Source organism: Saccopteryx bilineata, chromosome 2, assembly GCF_036850765.1.
Source record: "Saccopteryx bilineata isolate mSacBil1 chromosome 2, mSacBil1_pri_phased_curated, whole genome shotgun sequence".
Lineage (NCBI taxonomy): Eukaryota > Metazoa > Chordata > Mammalia > Chiroptera > Emballonuridae > Saccopteryx > Saccopteryx bilineata.
Window position 1 is genome coordinate 25,525,636 of NC_089491.1, and position 17,995 is coordinate 25,543,630.

Consider the following 17,995-nt stretch of genomic DNA (forward strand, 5'->3'; position numbering starts at 1 on the left):
AATATTTTTTAACTTATTTTATTATTTTATTTATTCATTTATAGAAAGGAGAGAGAGGGAGAGGAGAGAGAGACAGAGAGAGAGAAGCGGGGAGGAGCTAGAAGCATCAACTCCCATATGTGCCTTGACCAGGCAAGCCCAGGGTTTCGAACCGGCGACCTCAGCATTTCCAGGTCGACGCTTTATCCACTGCGCCACCACAGGTCAGGCTGTATTGTCTCTAGACATCGCCAAATGCCCCCCAGTTGAGAACTACTGAGCTAGGGGGTCAGGAAGTCCCTGTAAGGAAGCAGCATTGCAGCAGAGACTGCAGTGACCCGAAAGCCCAGCTCTGGCTGTGTGGGGCAAGGGCGTACCTGGCAGAGAGAAGAGCAGAACCGGGTGTGGCCTTCTAGGCAAAGGGAGGGACTTTGGATTGTGTTCTAAATGTAATAGGGGAGCTAGTGGAAGGTTTTGTGCAGGGTGGTGACATATATAAAAGGATATATTAAAAGGATAACTGGTGGCCTGACCTGTGGTGGCGCAGTGGATAAAGCGTCGACCTGGAAACGCTGAAGTCGCTGGTTCGAAACCCTGGGCTTGCCTGGTCAAGGCACATATGGGAGTTGATGCTTCCTGCTCCTCCCCCCTGTCTCTCTCTCCTCTCTATAATGTATAAATAAAATCTTTTTAAAAAAAGTTTCCTTTAAAAAAAAAAAAAAAGAATAACTGGTGGCTCCTGTATGGAGCATGGGTTTTAGGAGGTGTGAGGGTGAAATCAGAGAGACTAGTTAAGAGGTTGTTGGAAGAAAACAAAACAGAGGTTGTTGCAGTGTTTCAGGTGATAGGTGATGGTGGCTTCGACTGGGTGATGGCATTTGAGGTGAGAAGAGGTTGCATGGTCAAGATGGTCACACTGATAGGATTTTCTGATGGTTTAGCTGTGGGATGTGGCGGCAAGAAGAGTCCAGGTTTGGGATATGAACAGCTAGGTAAATGATGGTTCTGTTTACTGGGACGGGCAACCCTAAGGGAGGAGCAGGTGTTTTGGGAGTCACCAGGGGGGCAAGGGAGTGGGTGAGGTAAGGCCAAGTACTCATGGAGAGGCCTGCCAGACCATACATGGTTCTGTATGTTGCATGGATGACTTTGGGTGTTATTCTGTAGGTGATTGTTTGAGGGGTTTTGAGTCAGATGAAAGGCATATAGTTCGTGTTAGAAATCTTTCTGGTAGTATGTGGGCTGACTGAGAGAGAGCTGAGATTACATAAAGGCAGGGACATTATTATGGAAGCTTTTACAGTAAACCAGGATAAAGTAAGGCAGTGTCATAGTGATATAAACAGCAGTAAGAATGCACTGAGTACTCGTTAAAGCGGTTAAGTAGACAGAACCTGGTTATGGATGAAAGGAAAGGGGAGATTCTGGACTGACTCTTGGATTTCTAGTCACTCACAGGGTAGAGAACAGATTTTATGTGGAGGGCAGGGGGATGGCCTTATTCTATCTATAATTTATATTTTGCCTACACTTTTAAATGGATTTGAAATAGCTTACAAAAAAGATACATGTTCAATAAATCCAGTAAAATAGGAGATGAAAATAAATAAACTAGAAACCTTGGCCAACATTGTTATTCTGATTAAGCATGAAATTGATGTTTGAACTTCCTGAAAGGCAAGACAAAAATGTAGGAAAGAAAGGGTTATATAATTCTCATTGTTGGAAGGAAGGAAACAGAGCAGCTTGTCAAGAGGAGAGCTACTTCTTCTCTGGCACTAAATTATTGTGTGGGCAGTTATACAAAAGATATTACACAGTACAATGGACAATTCAATAGAAAGTGTAGAGATGATCTTCATATTTTTTTATTGTTTCTTATAGCAACCCTTAATGAAAACATGAGTAGGCCCTGGCCGGTTGGCTCAGTGGTAGAGTGTCGGCCTGGTGTGCAGGAGTCCCGGGTTTGATTCCCGGCCAGGGCACACAGGAGAAGCACCCATCTGCTTCTCCACCCCTCCCCCTCTCCTTCCTCTCTGTCTCTCTCTTCCCCTCCTACAGCCGAGGCTCCATTGGAGCAAAGTTGGCCGGGTTGCTGAGGATGGCTCTGTGGCCTCTGCCTCAGGCGCTAAAATGGCTCTGGTTGCAACAGAGCGATGCCCCAGATGGGCAGAGCATTGCCCCCTGGTGGGCATGCCGGGTGGATCCCGGTCGGGCGCATGTGGGAGTCTGTCTGACTGCCTCCCCGTTTCCAACTTCAGGAAAAAAAAAAAAAGAAAACATGAGTAGGGGTCTTTTAACGAAAGGGCAGCCTGAGTCCGACTCACGATACTGGCTGTGTAGCACATCACTGTGCTCGGGGGAGGGGAGTAGAGAGGTGGCACCCTGCCCCAAGGAGACTGTGGCTGGTTCTCTGAAGAGGGGAGAATAGAGAGAGGGTACCCTGCCCCAAGGAGACTGTGGCTGGTTCTATGAAAGGACTAGAAGTTTAGGCAGTCTTGGAAACCATCTGATGTCATGGGCTCCACATGTTGTCTCTTTTCATTTGAATCTGTTCTTTCCCTCTGGGGACTCCCTTTTCTTTTTTTTTTTTTTTTTCTGAAGCTGGAAACAGGGAGAGACAGTCAGACAGACTCCCGCATGCGCCCGACCGGGATCCACCAGGCACGCCCACCATGTGGCGATGCTCTGCCCACCAGGGGGCGATGCTCTGCCCATCCTGGGCGTCGCCATGTTTCGACCAGAGCCACTCTAGCGCCTGAGGCAGAGGCCACAGAGCCATCCCCAGCGCCCGGGCCATCTTTGCTCCAATGGAGCCTTGGCTGCGGGAGGGGAAGAGAGAGACAGAGAGGAAGGAGGGGGGGTGGAGAAGCAAATGGGCGCTTCTCCTATGTGCCCTGGCCGGGAATCGAACCCGGGTCCTCCGCACGCTAGGCCGACGCTCTACCGCTGAGCCAACCGGCCAGGGCCGGACTCCCTTTTCTAATAGTCACTCAGGTAGAGAATGGAAACGGTCCCGCCTAGAGTTGTACAATATGGAAGCCCTGTTTTCTCTTAAGATGTATACAAAGTTAAGACTTAAATCACTCCTGAAATGTTTCTAGCCCCCTCAGCCCAAGTAATCACTTCTCCTGTGGACATTCAGTATTGATTTGAGGGAATAATATACAGTGGTGATGAAGAACTAGGTCTTGGGAGTCAGACTGCCTGGATTTTAGTCCCAACTCTTCCACTTGCTAGCAGTATGGCACTGGGCAAGCTAGTAAACTTTTCTAAAACCTCAGTTTTCTCATCTGTGTAATAGGGATAATATTGCTGTTTGTAGAAGTGTTTTGATAGAATGCATGTATGCACTTGGCACATAGAAAGTGCTCAATAAATATCAGTCATCATTATAATGATTATTTTTCGCTTTTCCCTCCCTGTGCTAAGCTCTTGCTTTGTGGTTTCATTTTTCACTTGGCTACTAGTCAAGTTTTATATTTTATATGGGAGCTCGATAAATACTTGTATTTGACTTTGGGTTTTGCATTAAAATCCAGCACTAGCTAGTTACACATAAATTAAAAACGACAACCACGAAGTGATAAGACAGCTTTGTGGCTTTTTCCGGGAACTAATTTCTGAACAGTCTACACTTTGGACAACTTTGTAATGTTGAGGGAGCATTGAACCACGTTGTTGGAGCAGACCAAATGTTACCATCCCGCGTACTTCGAGTTTAATGTCAGGAGTTTAGTCAGAAAGAGGAAAGGTTAAATAATGCCATATGTGCAGGCTCCTATGTAATGTTTTTGGTGTTTGAGAGCTACAGGAAAAAGTAACGTTTGCCTTAGTTTATGAAGATCGGCGGTGACACCCCCTCACCCCCACCCCCACCCAGCCAAGGCCTGGGCAGCTGCTCACTGCTCTGCTTTCGGCTTTTCTTGGTTATTGGCTCCTGGGATTTTTCTTACCGTCTTGTAGAACAGCAGACGTTTCCAGTCATGTAGTTTGCCCTACCACTGGAATCAGAAGTTATAATAGTTTCCAAACTTGGTGAAGACAAAAATCTGTCCCAGTTCTTAAGAATGTGCTATTATTTTGTCGTTGGAGAGCCTCCTATGTTGATCTTTGTGCTCATCCTGGGCGAGCTCTTGGGGGTTCCTGAAATGAGGCTCCAGAGCCCAGTTTGTACCCATCAGGCACGTTACCTTCAGGATGAGAGAGAAGTCTGGATTGTAACGGAAGCGTGTCCTATCCCCAATTTAACATTTCTCCCTGCCTTTCCCGTTAGGAGAAACAATTGCGGCACTAACAGATGTGAGCAGCTTGAATCACCCAGAATCTGGTGGCCAGATCACAATTTTTACAGACAAAACAGGAGTTATAAAGGCTGCAAGATTACTCCTCTCCTCAGTGACTAAAGTATTGTTACTGGCAGACCGTGTGGTCATTAAGCAGATAATAACATCAAGAAATAAGGTACTTGTCTTTCTGGTATTTCTATACTGGGTCTTTCAGGGTTGTTCAAAAGCTTTTTTTTTTTAGGTTAGTTGCAGGTAATTTGGCAATGCTTATGATCTGTTTTAATTGTTTATAACTCTAATTGTCTAAGCTCGAAAGTGGTGTTTCTCTATACCTGTAATTCCTAAATGATGTGTATCCTGAGCCTAAACTTCTTAGAAAACTGTTACTTATTGCTGAAAGCCTTTTTCTTTCTTTCTTTCTTTTTTTTTCTTTCTTTCTCTCTCCCTCCCTCCCTCCCCTCCCCTCCTCTCCCCCCTCCCCTCCCCTCCCCTCCCTTCCCTCCCTCCCTCCCTCCCTCCCTCCCTCCCTCCCTCTCTCTCTCTCTCTCTCTCTCTCTTTCTTTCTTTCTTTCTTTCTTTCTTTCTAGAGGGTGAGAAGCATCAACTCATAGTTGGTTCACTTAAGTTGTTCATTGATTGTTTCTCATACATACATTGACGGGCAGGCTCAGGGCCTCAAACATTCCAAGCTGACCTCCCCGTTCCAGGTCAATGCTCTATCCACTGCACCACCACAGGCCAGGCCAGTGAAAGCCTTTTATGTGTACAAAATCAGAAAGAAAAGCTGAACACAGTGACAATGTACGTAATAGAGACTTTGTTGATAAAAATACCGAATACCTCGTGCTCGCTTTGGCAGCACATATACTAAAATTGGAATGATACAGAGAATATTAGCATGTCCCCTGCGCAAGGATGACACACAAATTCGTGAAGCGTTCCATATTTAAAAAAAAAAAAATGCCGAATACCTCAGTGCCCTTTTTCCAAGTCAGAGAGTAACAATTGATAAGCTTAAGAGAACATTCAATCACGTGAAACCACAATTATCCACACTGCACAGTTTCTATATGCCACGTCCCTAAATATGGCTGAATGATTACAAAACTTAGAGAAGAGATCTAGACTCTTCTGGTGTCTCAGATAACAGTGTTCCTCGACCACTGGGGAAGCGTGTCCGTAATCACTCCTTTCCCTGGATAATTCACTAGGCAAGAAGAAGGGCAGTCAGCCCAGGACGGGGTGGTCCCAGCCAGTTCTGGGGACAAAGCTACCAGACAAGTGTTGAGTGAAACAGAAGTGTAAATTTAAAGAGAAAAAGAAACTGGAAAGGTTAGTGAGTCGGGCAGTGTTAGAGGAATAACGATAACCTTCCTCTCTTTGAAAGACGCGGGTTGGCTCAGTGGTGGTGGCAGTCCAATTTATCTGCTAGTCGCCAGGACTTCCTGATCTGCCAGGGCAGAGTCACAGCCAACAGCCATCCTATCCTCATTAGAAATAAGTAAACACAGGATATCTGTGTTTTCTTTACCTATCTCGGTCTGCCTAAAACTAATCCAGCAGTGTTATTTTAGGAGGAAAGTATTTGAAACTATGTTTCACGTCTGTTTACTTTATTTCTAACGTCAAGGATACCCATGACATTTTTCTGTTGCCTCTAATACAGCTTCAGGCTGGGTAATGGCCCCTGGCTGCTCAGAGCTTCTTGGCAGTTAATTTCTGTAGCATAAGCTATTGCTGACTGATCAGGCTGTTCTGCTCTTGAAGTCTGCAACCTCCCTTTCCACTCCTCACTCCGAGGGTGACCTTCCTTCTGTCCTGAGACCAACGGGGTGCCCCAACTCTGGTTAAATGAAACTTGAAGCTTCTGTGTACTGCCTTTTTATTTTTAAATTTCCATTTTAGTTATATTTTGTTTATTGACTTTGTTGGGGTGACATTGGTTAATAAAATTATATGGGTTTCAAGTATATAATTCTATAACACATCATTTGTATATTGTATTGTGTGTTCACCACCCCAAAGTCAAGTCTCCTTCTGTCACCATTCACCCCCATCTACCCTCTTCTACTTCCCTCTGTATCCCTTTCCTTCTGGTAATCCCTGTACTGTCGTCTGTGTCTATGAGTGGTTGTGGGGGTTTTTGTTGTTGTTGTTTAATCCCTTCATGTTTTTCACTCAGCCCCCCTCTGACAGGTGTCAGTCTGTTCTCCATATGTATGACTCTTTCTATTTTGTTTCTTTGTTTCTTTTGTTTACTAGATTTCACATGTATGTGAAATCCTATGGTACTTGTCTTTCCCTGACTGGCTTATTTCACTTAGCGCAATGCTCTCCAGGTCCATGCCTGCTGTTGCAAAGGATAAAATTTCCTTCCTTTATCCTCATCCTTTTTCTAGTCCTCTGAAGGTTTGATTACCTTATTCCTACCCATGCTCACTTTCTCCAGAATTTCTACATAAGTGATTTCTTCTCTTGTATATCTTCTCGTATATGCTCTTGTATATTAGTCATTTATTTTACTCTTTTCCCTTTTAATTTTCAGGTAAGCCCAAGATTCCTCATCCTAAAAACACATCATCTCCTAGATCAGGGGTTGGGAACCTATGGCTCGCAAGCCAGATGTGGCTCTTTTGATGGCTGCATCTGGCTCACAGACAAATCTTTAATAAAAATAATAACGTTAAAAATATAAAACATTCTCATGTATTACAATCCATTCATTTCCTGCTGCTCATATTCATGGTTGCGGATGGCTGGAGCCAGTCACAGCTGTCCTCCGGGACAACACCAAATTTTTATTGGATAATGTGTAACGTACACAGGTCGTTGTATGGCTCTCACGGAATTACATCTTTATTATATGCGGCTTAAGTGTCTGTCAAGTGTCTTATTGGTTGCTTGCATAACTGTACTAGCCAATGGGGTGAAGTTGCCACAGCTGAATGCAAATTGAGCGGGTCAGGGGGAAGGTGAACATTTGTTTGCATTGGCAATCATCTGTTTTACATAAAAACTACGTCTTAACATAATTTCTTTTTAAATCACCTTTATTTATTGAGCTAGCGGTGGCTCTTAAGAAATGTACCACCAGTGGTTTCCTTCATTGCACTCTACTTTAAGCAATTAAGCAAGTAGAAGGGGGAAACCCCGTGGGGCACTAAGCAAAGGAGCATCCTTGCCACCTGCCCTGGGTAATTCAGTTTGAATTAGCAGACACCTTTGCACAAATCATTTTAATTACAATGTATAATATCTAGAACAGCGGTCATTTCGTATGACCGCCGGGATTTCTAGTTTTAATATATGTGGCTTTTATGGCTCTCTCAGCCAGAAAGGTTCCCGATCCCTGCCCTAGATGATTCTTGAATCTGCTTCTGCTGCTCTGAGCCCACTTTCTGTCTTCCTCTTCGACTCCTTCTTCTCAGCGTTCCCCTAGGATTTAAACTTTCTCTTCTCCCCTCTCTTTACTCAGCCTTGATGTCTCAGTCTCTCTCATAGCTACCCCTGATAATCAAATGTTCTCTGTTTTGCAGGTTCTTGCAACTATGGACAGACTAGAGAAAGTGAATAGCTTTCAAGAGTTTGTTCAAATATTCAGTCAGTTTGGAAATGAAATGGTGGAGTTTGCACATCTAACTGGAGATAGACAAAATGTATGTACTTACCACATTTTTTTTTAAAGATTTTATTTATTCATTATAGAGAGGGGAGAGAGAGAGAGAGAGAGAGAGAAGGGGGGAGGAGCTGGAAGCATCAATTCCCATATGTGCCTTGACCAGGCAAGCCCAGGGTTTTGAACCGGCGACCTCAGTGTTTCCAGGTTGACGCTTTATCCACTGCGCCACCACAGGTCAGGCTGTACTTACCACATTTTAAAGTTTTCACATACACGCCTGCTTTTCCTGTGCATGTACGACAGTTATCTGTTTCCATCTTGTTCCCTGGGGAAGGTCCTGCTGCCCTCAAGGCCCACTCAAGTACTTCCTTCTTCTTTCGTGAAACTTTCCATTGGACTCTTCGACCAGGGCTCACACAAATAAGGGTCACGTATATTCTTACAGTATTTTGTTCTATATCTGCTATTATTCTTTTTGTAACTTGTTATATGTTATTCTGTCATTATATCTTCCTGTAATTATTCTACATTAGATTAATAGTAACAACCCAAGCCGTTATTTATTTTCATTGGCTATGTGTTAGAAACTTAATAGCCATGATCTCATTTAATTCTCAAACACACCCCTATAAAATAGGTATTGTTATTATCGTCTCACATGTGAGGGAACTAAACCTGCGAGGATGATAAACTTGCCCAAGGTCACTGTGCTAGCGGATTGAACTCAGTTATGTGTGATTCTAAAGCCTGTAGTGTTCAAATTAAACCATGATATTAGTTCTTTATAGGTCTGTTCCTCAATTCAGATGATCAGTTCTGAAGTTTAGGAAGGTGAACTACCACATTATATTCAGGATTGACTGTTCCTTATTGTATGTGTGCATGAGTCTATCTTGTCAGCAGGTTAAGTATGTAATTGACCCTTGCTTGAGGTGCTTTGGTATAGTCCCCTAGGCCCTTGTCTGGGGCATGAATTGTCCTGGTGGCCCCTGGAGTTGGAAGATGGCTATTGGCCTGGGAAGTGGTGGACTAGGTTGTAAAGCTTCACTTAGTGCTTCTTGGACAAGCTGGGTTTTATGGAGCCTTCTGTTTTGTCCTGTATACTGGCCCTCTAAGAAATTGAGATGCCACCTTTTCCATCACTGGCCAACACCATACACTGTGTGATCCCGGTTGTGGCTTACAAGAGTGATGGATGGCATATGCACTTGATACATTGTCAAGTTCTGTGCTTTGAAACCAGTTTAACAAGTCCTTCACTAAGGAGCTCCCGAAGGGCTGCGCTGGCCAAGGAACCGCAGGTCTTCCTTCTCCCAGAGACCACAGCTGGGCTTATAGTTTGATAAGGAAGTTTGATAACTTCCTTATCAAACTTGTCATATGTTGCTTTGTCAAGCAAGACGAAGTTATTGCGCTTGTCCCGAGCTTTGCCTTTGGACCACTTCTTCTTATTGGCCTTGCCCAGATTTGTTCACTGGGTCTGTGTCTTTCTCGGCCGACATTCCAGCGTCTTTCTTCTTGTCCTTGGACGGTGAAGCAAACCTCAGAGAACAGCTGCTACAACACTACCTTGCTAAGATGTTAGGCCAAAAAAAAGCTATAAGATTTCTTAAAGGGCTTTTCATCCAGCCCACCAATGAAAAATGACTGACGAATGTGGCAGGTGAAAATTTTATGTAATTCAAGTGTCAGTGTCCATAAAGAACATTTTATTGGAACACAGCCATGCTAATTTGCTTATGTATCGTCTGGGACAGCTTTCACACTACAATGGTAGAATTAAGTAGTTGTGATAGAGACCACGTGATTCAGAAAGCCTAAAAATCTTATTATCTGGCCTGTTACTGAAATGACAATCTGACCTTTGATGTAGAGGCTCCCAGACAGTGTTACGAGGAGCGTTTGGTTCTAGATTGGACAAGCGATCATCAGGACTTCCGGGATAGCATACATTCCATCAAGCACTCTATGAAGAGAAACCCCGAGAAAAATATTCAAAATACAGTCCTTGCTTCAAAGTTCATAATCGAGTTGGAGAAGATGATATGTCTACAAAACATCTTGCGAACATTTCAGAGCAGCATGTTGGTTAAGTTTAGGACAAATAAACACTGTATTGAGGTGAATAAGTTCTTAGACGGGATTAAGCAGACATGGTCCCTGAGAGGGTTGACTTCTGAGTCTCTATTTTGAAGGAAGTCATAGGTCACAGGTGTTCAATAAATAAGTCACTTTTATTTAAGTAGCGCACAGGATGACTGTTTCTGGTGAGGAGTGAGGTGTGTCCACAAGGGCCCGAGAGTGTCAGGTGTGGCCGTCCACCAGGCCCGCAGCCGCCACTTGCTGGGTCTCAGTGCCTGGCTCTGTCGCCCTTCATAAGGGCAGCTGTTTCATTTCTCTTCATTTATTTAGATGGAAAAATGTGACATTTTATAAAAACTTATTCTGGTTTTTTCCCCCACTTTTTTAACCATGTTACTTAATTGTTGAGTATTGTCATTGTTGAGTAAATGATTTTTCAAGAAAGTGGATTGTTCACATGATCCTAGATGGTTCAGTGATTTTATTTCATGTTTAGGATCTGAAAGATGAAAAGAAAAAGGCAAAAATGGCAGCAGCTAGGGCAGTTCTTGAAAAGTGTACAATGATGCTTCTCACAGCTTCAAAGGTAAGGAAATTGCTTGTCTTACTGTGTTGTGAATGAATTAGTGAACTTGATTCAGTACATCTACTTTATATGTATTACATTTCTAAAAATACCAAAGTGATAAAGTAGAATATGGGCTTTCACAGTTGAATTTCAGCTATTTATTTATTTTTTTAGATTTTATTTATTTATTTTAAAGAAGAGAGAGAGTGAGACAAAAAGAGAGAGAGGAGAGAGAAAGTGGGGAGGAGCAGGAAGCATCAACTCCCATATGTGCCTTGACCAGGCAAGCCCAGGGTTTAGAACGAGCGACCTCAGTGTTTCAGGTCAGGCTGAATTTCAGTTATTTTTTTTAAGCAAGAATGCTAACTTTCTTCCCCAGTTCCAAGCAGCAGTTACTCTGTGAGTCAGCTTTGCTTGAGCAGCTAAGCAGAAGATGGTGCAGTGAAGTGCTAGGAATAGAGGCCCATCCCACTCGGTCCCTGCCTGCGGGGTTTCGCCAGTCTCATTAGGCAGCCAACATGCAGATCTGTCTCTAGCCGCAAGCTAGGCAAGTTAGAATCTGTTAAGTAGCAGCAGAGTATTAAGTCAGCCCTTAGTTTGTTTATTCTGTAAATTCACATCTCTAATTCCTTATCCTACCTTAAACACAATTGTCAATCAAGAGCTTGTGATTCCAAACAGCAAATTGGTATGATTCAAGAATGAACTAGTAAACATCTTATTAGCAGTTAACTTTCGAGTTGCCTTTTCCGCCCAGAATATTTACTTGGCTAGGATCAGTAAAGCAGGGCTAGTCAACCTTTTTATACCTACCGCCCACTTTTCATCTCTGTTAGTAGTAAAATTTTCTAACCGCCCACCGGTTCCACAGTAATGGTGATTTATAAAGTAGGGAAGTAACTTTACTTTATAAAATTTATAAAGCAGAGTTACAGCAAGTTAAAGCATATGATAATAATTACTTACCAAGTACTTTATGTTGGATTTTCGCAAAGTTTGGCAGAATAAATCTTTATAAAACAACTTACTATAGTTCAATCTAGCTTTTTATTTATACTTTGGTGGCTCCGCTACCGCCCACCATGAAAGCTGAAGTGCCCCCTAGTGGGCGGTAGGGACCAGGTTGACTACCTCTGAGGAAAGCCACACGAACAGGCTGCCGTGGAGCCCACTGAGAAGCCTATGGTTGTGTCTAGGCTCTTGAGTGGTTTTTCATTTACCTCACTTTTTTAAACGTCAGAGATATATCCATAGTTGTATATCCTGTGATCATTTTTTCTCATTCCTTTTTAGTTCTTGCACACGTAAGGCAACATTTAAAAAAATTTTAATCCTGATAAAGATATAAGTGTTTTTTTTTTTTTCCAAAAACGTTAAATAAACTGATTATCGAAGCGTAAAGATACTGTTTTGCAGTCTGCCTTTTTCACTTAACCTTGCTATCGCTTTTTACTCATCCTGCTTCCACTTGTAGTGAGGAGAAGCAGCTGGGTGAGCCAGGGACCCGGGAGATTTTGGTAAAGAACCATTTTTATTAGCATGACACGTTCTCTGTAAGATTTTGTGTGTTAGGATGTGGATCAAATCTTAAAGACCCCCCAATTGTTTTGAAGACGTGTCTCAGGCATCCCAACTGTGAATCGGCCCACAAAAACAAAGAAGGGGTGTTTAACCGAATGAAAGTGGCGTTGGATAAGGTCATTGAAATTGTGACCGACTGCAAGCCCAATGGGGAGGCTGACATGGCGTCAATCAGTATTTTTACTGGCCTTAAAGAATTTAAGGTAAGAATAAAGGGAATATATTTTGCTTTTCTTCTTTCTATTTTAAAGGAGCATCACTACATGAAATGTCTTTGTTTTTGTGTAATATTTTAGAATAGATGCTTCACAAAGGCAGATATCACGAGGTACAAATTAATCACTAGTACCATTTGGCCTGGTGTGGTATGTACGAGGAACACTGGTCTTGAGTTATAGTAACTGCTGTAGTAACTGCTCTGGCCTGGTTAGCTGTGTGAGTTAGCTCTCACATCTGAGAGAGAGGGAGATTGCACCAGTGAGCATGTGTCTGTCTTATTGAAGGACCTCGAGGCACCGGATGACTGAGTGAGTGTTGGGGGGTGAGATAGACTATTCAATAGGTATATAAGGGCAGGACCCTAGAGGGTTTTGTGTTATACAATAGAAACTTAGGCTTGATTGTATAGGTGGTGAGAAGCCAATTAGAGGGAGGTGGCGATATCAAAAGCTGTACCTTTTAAGAAAGATTATACTGGCCCCCGGTTGAGGATATTTTGGTCAGGGAGGTACTATTTGGAACATAAGACAAAAATGTAGAGAGACCAGTTAGGTGACTGGTAGAGTTTTGCTGAGTTAAGAAAAAAATTGATGTCTTTCCCAGTCCTTCCCAAACCTTCCACCCTCCACACCCTGTCCCCTGGGCGCACAGTAATATTCAGGTTTGGGTGTAACATTTTCTAGGACTTTACCTTGGTGTTTTCTAAGGTGCAAACTCTTCACCTGGGGCCTGGTTTATTTTTACTACCAGTTGCTACATGATAATGCTCTTCCTTCCTGCCTTAGTTATTCACGGCTCTTACAGGAAAGTTGTATGAACAACTCTAGGAATGAGGCTCTGCGTGGCGATTGGTGGCTCTGGAGCCATGTGTCCTCCTGGGTTAGTGGAGAATAGAGTCATCAGTGGAGGCTGCATGTCTCCCAAGCCCTTAGGCTGGGACAGAAATTGCTAGTGTCTTCCTGGGCCCTGCTGGAAATTACAGTCCATTTTGGTTAGGTGGGGACATTGACTCATGTGGATGTGTGTCCTTTTTGTTCTCAGGTGAATATTGAAACTCTTCGGGAGAATCTATATTTTCAGTCAAGAGAGACTCTTTCTGCAGCATTGGAAACCATCTTGGAGCGCACAGAGGACTTCACTGACTCGGCCTACACCAGCCACGAGCACAGGGAGCGCATCTTGGGCCTGTCTGCTCACGTCAGGATGGAACTCCAGCAGCTAGTTTCTGTGTGGATTCAAGCTGTAAGAACTGATTTTTATCAAACTAAGTTTCATATGATAGCTATTCTCTGAAGTTTTGAGGGATGTGGAGGCTAACACAATCACCAGGAATATGAATGTGGTCCAGAGGGCCTGGTCCCTCCTGCTTGGGCCAAGCTGTGCTCGCCATCAGCACTCACAGGACATAACAGTTCTAGGCCCGTTTCCCACCCTGGCCAGCCTGGACTCTGTGCCACCATCACCATCACTAGTTCATCCTGTCGTCCCTACTTTTCCACCAGATTCACCTCTGGAACATTCCTCCCTGAAACGCTTCTTCAGAGTGAAGAGCAGAGGAGTAAACCCCACCTACAGGTTCTTGGGATCCGAGTCTTAGCGCCAGAGCCCTTCAGATGTGCACAGTTCCTGACTCTGAGGACAGCTGGTTTACGGACACAGCGATTTAGGAGACTTGTTGAGGTCTAGACACGAGGACGACAAGGCTGGATCTGGCTGACAGGGGAAAGGGATTTCACCCTTGCACGGGTTCCTGGTCTGAGATGGGTGGGCAGCCTCTTAAGGAGCCTCAAATAAGCTGCCTGGAATGCTTAAAACCTGGGGAAGAGTGGTAGACAGACACTCGATGAGAAGAGCGTGTCCCATTTTCTTATAGGGGATGGGTTACAGCATTGAGAGATGTCAAGACAGTGTGTGTGTGTGTGTGTGTGTGTGTGTGTATTTGAAATCATGAGGGAGCCATTGGGTTTTAATTTTTTTAAATTTATTGATTGATTTTTCCCTGGCTAGATAGCTCAGTTTGTTGGGGTATCGTCCTAAAGCACACAGGTTGCCAGTTTGATCCCCAGTCAGGATACATACAGGAACAGATTGATGTTTCTTTCTGTCTCTAAAATCAATAAATAAAACTGTATGTTCCCTGACTGGGGATCGAGCTGGCAACCTCTGCACTTCAGGACAATGCTCTAACAAATTGAGCTACCTGGCCAGGGCTCAAAACAATATTTAACGTGGCTTTTAATATATAGCATGGAGGGAACAAACCTGGAAGTCTTAGAAGCCTTGGCAGTAAAGCTGAAGAAGAGTGAATGTGGCTGAGAGTGTACTGCCAGAGTTTACTTTCTCACTGATGAGGTGACTTATGAATGAAGAGTAGCTGTCAATTATAGACTTCTCGCATATTTTCTTGGCATCGCAGCGTTGCAGATGTTCACGTTAGAGGATATCGGGATAAAAAGCATGTTTCATTTGAATTATCTGTGTGATTTCTAATCGGAAGTATAGATTGCTTCAGTGTTAAATTTTAAGCCTGGCCCTGGCTGATTGCTGAGTGGGTAGAGTGTCCACCCAGTGAATGGACGTCCAGGTTCGATTTCTGGTCAGGGCACACAGGAGAAATGAACATCTGCTTCTCCCCCTCCTCCCCTTTTCTCCCTCTTCCCTTCCATCAGCCAGTGGCTTGATTGGTTCAAATGTGGCCCCAGACACTGAAGATAGCCCTGTTGGGGAGTGCATCCACCTTAGGTGCTGAAAATAGCTCAGTTTATTAGAGCATCAACCCTTGATGACATTGCTGGGTAGATCCCGGCCAGGGTGCATGCAGGAGTCTGTCTCACTATCTCCCCTCCTCTCACCTAAAAAAAAAAAAAAAAAAAAAAAATGAAAGCTCGACATTCAGTGAAGAGGGTTCCTGTGAAGAAATGCTGTCTGTGTTAGGAATCTGATTCCATCAGTACTGAAATGTGCAGTTAGCACCTTGCACCTGTTTCCCAAGCACTCGGGTCTCTGATCGTCCCTGCCAGGTGTATCATTCATTTCTTTTTTAAAATTTTTATTTATTCATTTTAGAGAAGAGAGAGAGAGAGAGAGAAAAAAAAAAGGGGGGGGGAGGAGGAACCATCAACTCCTATATGTGCCTTGACCGGGCAAGCCCAGGGTTTTGAACCGGCAACCTCAGCATTCCAGGTCGACGCTTTATCCACTGCACCACCACAGGTCAGGCCCCTTCATTCATTTCAACAGTTGTTACCAAGTGTCTTTTATGTGCCAGACACTGGAAATCAAAAGATGAAGAAGATAAAAATCTTTGCCTGCGAGAATTTTGCACTGTAGAAAAATGTGGGAAGGGGTGAGGCAAGCACAAAAAGCGTTGAAAGTGTTCAAAGAGAAGGTAGGGACCGTATGTTGAAAGGATTAAAAGGAGGCTGAATTTTTATTTAGAAGAGGAATCAAGATGGCATCTTGAGGAAGCGGACATGTAACTTTGACGTATTCATTCCAAGAACTGAATACGTGCTACCTTCCGTTTGCTGTGCCAGGTATCATGGAGCTAGTGGTGAGCGAAATCAGTGTGACCCCATTTAGGGGGCTTACCAGGGTCTACGAGAGATGATGGACGTTAAACGAATGAACCAAAAACTCAAAATGTTACATGTCATGGAATGCTAGGCTGGGTACTAGGGAAAAGGTTAGAGTGGGTAAGCAGAGGGTCTGATTTAGACTGTGTGATGTGAGAAGGGCTTTCTGAGAAAGAGACATTTATGTCAGGACTTGAAGAAGGATAGTGTTTCAGTGTTTCACTATGGTAAGAGTGATGCAATGAGCATTCCAGACATAAGATAAAACAGTTTGCTGTTAGACATGATAAATTTATTAAAGAAGGTTAGATTTTAGAAATCAACCTGGGCCCTGGCTGGTTGGGTCAGTGGATAGAGCATCAGCCTGATGTGTGGACATCCTGGGTTCGATCCCTGTCAGGGCACACAGGAAAAGCGACCACCTGCTCTCTCCCCCTCCCTCTCCACCTCTTCTCTCTCTTCTCCTCTCACCTCCAGTGGCTTGATTGGTTCAAGTCATAGCCCTGGGTGCTGAGGATAGCTCAGTTGATTTGAGCATCGGGCCCAGATATGGGGGTGCCAAGTGGATCCCGGTCAGGACGCATGCAGGAGTCTGTCTCTATCTCCCCTCCTCTCACTTATTAAAAGAAAGAAAGAAAGAAAGGAAGAAAGAAAGAAAGAAAGAAAGAGAGAGAGAGAGAGAAAGAGAGAGAGAGAGAAAGAGAGAAAGAAAGAAAGAAAGAAAGAAAGAAAGAAAGAAATCAACCTGCTTATTGTTAGAGTAGAAAAATGTCACTAAATACTTAAAATTCTATTTTCTATTCTAACCATAGACAGGTAAATATTTTTAATTTTTTTTCAATTTATTCATTTTAGAGAGGAGAGGGAAAGACAGAGAGAGAGAGAGAGAGAGAGAGAGAGAGAGGAGAGACAGAGAGAGAGAAGGGGGGAGGAACTGGAAGCATCAACTCCCATATGTGCCTTGACCAGGTAAGCCCAGGGTTTCGAACCGGCGACCTCAGCATTTCCAGGTCGACGCTTTATCCACTGCGCCACCACAGGTCAGGCCAGGTAAATATTTTTAAATCTACTTTTCTTATTGTGCGCAGAGTAATAATGAACATGCATTATAATTTATAGTTCAAGAAAAACTGGCGTTACCAGGTGAGAAAGATGAGATATACATCTTTTAAATTTACATATACATATACATATATACCTTTTAAATTTTTTAGCAAAGCAAGAAAACAAAAAGTGTCGCCGAAGAACTGGAACTCAGCATATTGAAAATCGGTCACGGTCTCAATGAACTGAAGAGAGAGGTAAGTACAGTTGGCCATCTAGCCTCCTTTAATTTATTGTGAGCTTTCATGTTGTGCATGGTGTGTCTGGGTGCATTAGTATTGGTATGTCCCTGTGCGTAGAAAGTGATGTTTAAAGTTGTCCTTTGACCTAGTTATCTTGAAGCCACGTGTTAATGGCACCATCAGTTTCAAAGCTTGTACATGAGTGCTCTTAGCAGCTTTACTTACAACAGCCCCAAACGGGAAATAACCTAAATTTTTAATTAGGTTGTGGGAATTGATAAACAAATTTTGGTATACTAAAGCAAATATTTTCAGCAATAAAAAGAAACAATATCAGTAGAGGCAACAATGTGCATGTCACAATGTTACACTGAACATAAGAAGCTGGAAACAAGTGTGTGTTGGTGCATGGCTCTGTCTCTGTTTCTATTATCCCTTTCTCTGTCTCTATCTCTATTTCTATATATCTATAGCTAGATATGTGTATATGTATATACATATATATATAATACATATGTAGATAGATGTTCAGTGAGTGGCTGCCTGGGGTCAGGACTTGGGGACGTTTACTAGAAAGTGTCATAGGAGAGTTTTTGGGGATAATAGAGATGTAAATATGGATTGTGGTGGTAGATTGATACATTTTTCAAAACTCATTGAACTGTATTCTTGCTATATTTCGTTGTATATAAATTATACCTTAATAAAGTTGATTTTTAAAAAATGTTCTTTTGGTTCCCTGAAGGAAAACTTGGTCCTGTCATGACTTATTTGGTCATTCTCAGGTGACTGAAAGC

The 17,995-nt window shown here is 43.2% G+C and overlaps 1 protein-coding gene and 1 non-coding gene across 2 annotated transcripts in view; both read left to right on the plus strand.

Moving 5' to 3' along the window:
• The window catches only part of CTNNAL1 (catenin alpha like 1), a 76,094-nt gene that overhangs the window by 18,049 nt on the left and 40,050 nt on the right, over nt 1-17,995 (plus strand). Inside the window, exons 3-8 of the mRNA XM_066256578.1 lie at nt 4,256-4,443; nt 7,805-7,924; nt 10,466-10,555; nt 12,151-12,321; nt 13,379-13,579; nt 17,127-17,213. Coding sequence (XP_066112675.1) covers nt 4,256-4,443; nt 7,805-7,924; nt 10,466-10,555; nt 12,151-12,321; nt 13,379-13,579; nt 17,127-17,213 — 857 coding nt within the window. The remainder of the gene's footprint in view (nt 1-4,255; nt 4,444-7,804; nt 7,925-10,465; nt 10,556-12,150; nt 12,322-13,378; nt 13,580-17,126; nt 17,214-17,995) is intronic.
• On the plus strand, nt 5,112-5,218 carry LOC136327884 (U6 spliceosomal RNA). The gene has a single exon (XR_010729943.1). It is a non-coding gene; the product is annotated as a U6 spliceosomal RNA (small nuclear RNA).